The following is a 721-nucleotide window of genomic DNA, read 5'->3' on the forward strand; positions in this document are numbered from 1 at the left end:
AGAAACTTCCCACAGAAAAGGTCTCAATGTCCAAATTTAGTTGGATGCCTAACTGAACCCATTGGCTCATCCTTCCCCAACGCCCACCCCCAGCCCCCGTCCGGCCTGAAGAACAGTTCACAGGGGCTGACAGACAGGAAGTGAATGACGTCCACCCAGAAGGCAAGTAAGGAAGTGAGGAAGCAGAAAGGTGGATGGGCTCCTAACTCCTGGGCCTGGGTAGGAACGTCCAGGGCCTGCTCTGAAGCTCTGTGGACACCTTGTCTCCCCCAAACCTCAGGTTCCCGACTCTGGAGCATTGCTCTACTGGCGGGGAGGCCCTGCTGCCCGAAGAGCAAGAGAAGTGGAGACAACGGACAGGCCTTCTGCTCCACCAGCTCTACGGACAGTCGGAAACGGTATGTGGACGGGCCCCGCAGGGCCCACCCAGCCCAGCAGAGGAGCTGAATCTGCCAGAGTGTGTGCACAGGCCCCACTGTGTGCACAGCCAGCAGAGGGTGGCTCCGTAATTCTAGGCTGATGGGCCCCAAATCAGTTTGCAGAGAGACAATTCACACACAGTCTTTGACTTGTCAAGACCTCAGTGTGCTGACGACTATTGGACAAAACCTTCTAAAGGGGTCCGAGAACAGGGGCTGGGTCCCTGGGATCAGGGGAGCCAGGAGGAGCAATGGCCATGGAGGCACCTCCTGCCTCACGGAGGCCCAGCCTGCGAGGGCTG

At 58.4% G+C, this 721-nt stretch overlaps 1 protein-coding gene across 1 annotated transcript in view; it reads left to right on the forward strand.

The window, feature by feature from the left end:
* LOC102762433 (acyl-coenzyme A synthetase ACSM1, mitochondrial) overlaps positions 1-721 on the forward strand; it is a gene marked incomplete at its 5' end in the record, with an annotated part of 39,036 nt that overhangs the window by 19,930 nt on the left and 18,385 nt on the right. Inside the window, one exon of the mRNA XM_006758658.2 lies at positions 248-398. Coding sequence (XP_006758721.1) covers positions 248-398 — 151 coding nt within the window. The remainder of the gene's footprint in view (positions 1-247; positions 399-721) is intronic.

The sequence above is a fragment of the Myotis davidii genome, unplaced genomic scaffold, assembly GCF_000327345.1.
Source record: "Myotis davidii unplaced genomic scaffold, ASM32734v1 scaffold1535, whole genome shotgun sequence".
NCBI lineage: Eukaryota > Metazoa > Chordata > Mammalia > Chiroptera > Vespertilionidae > Myotis > Myotis davidii.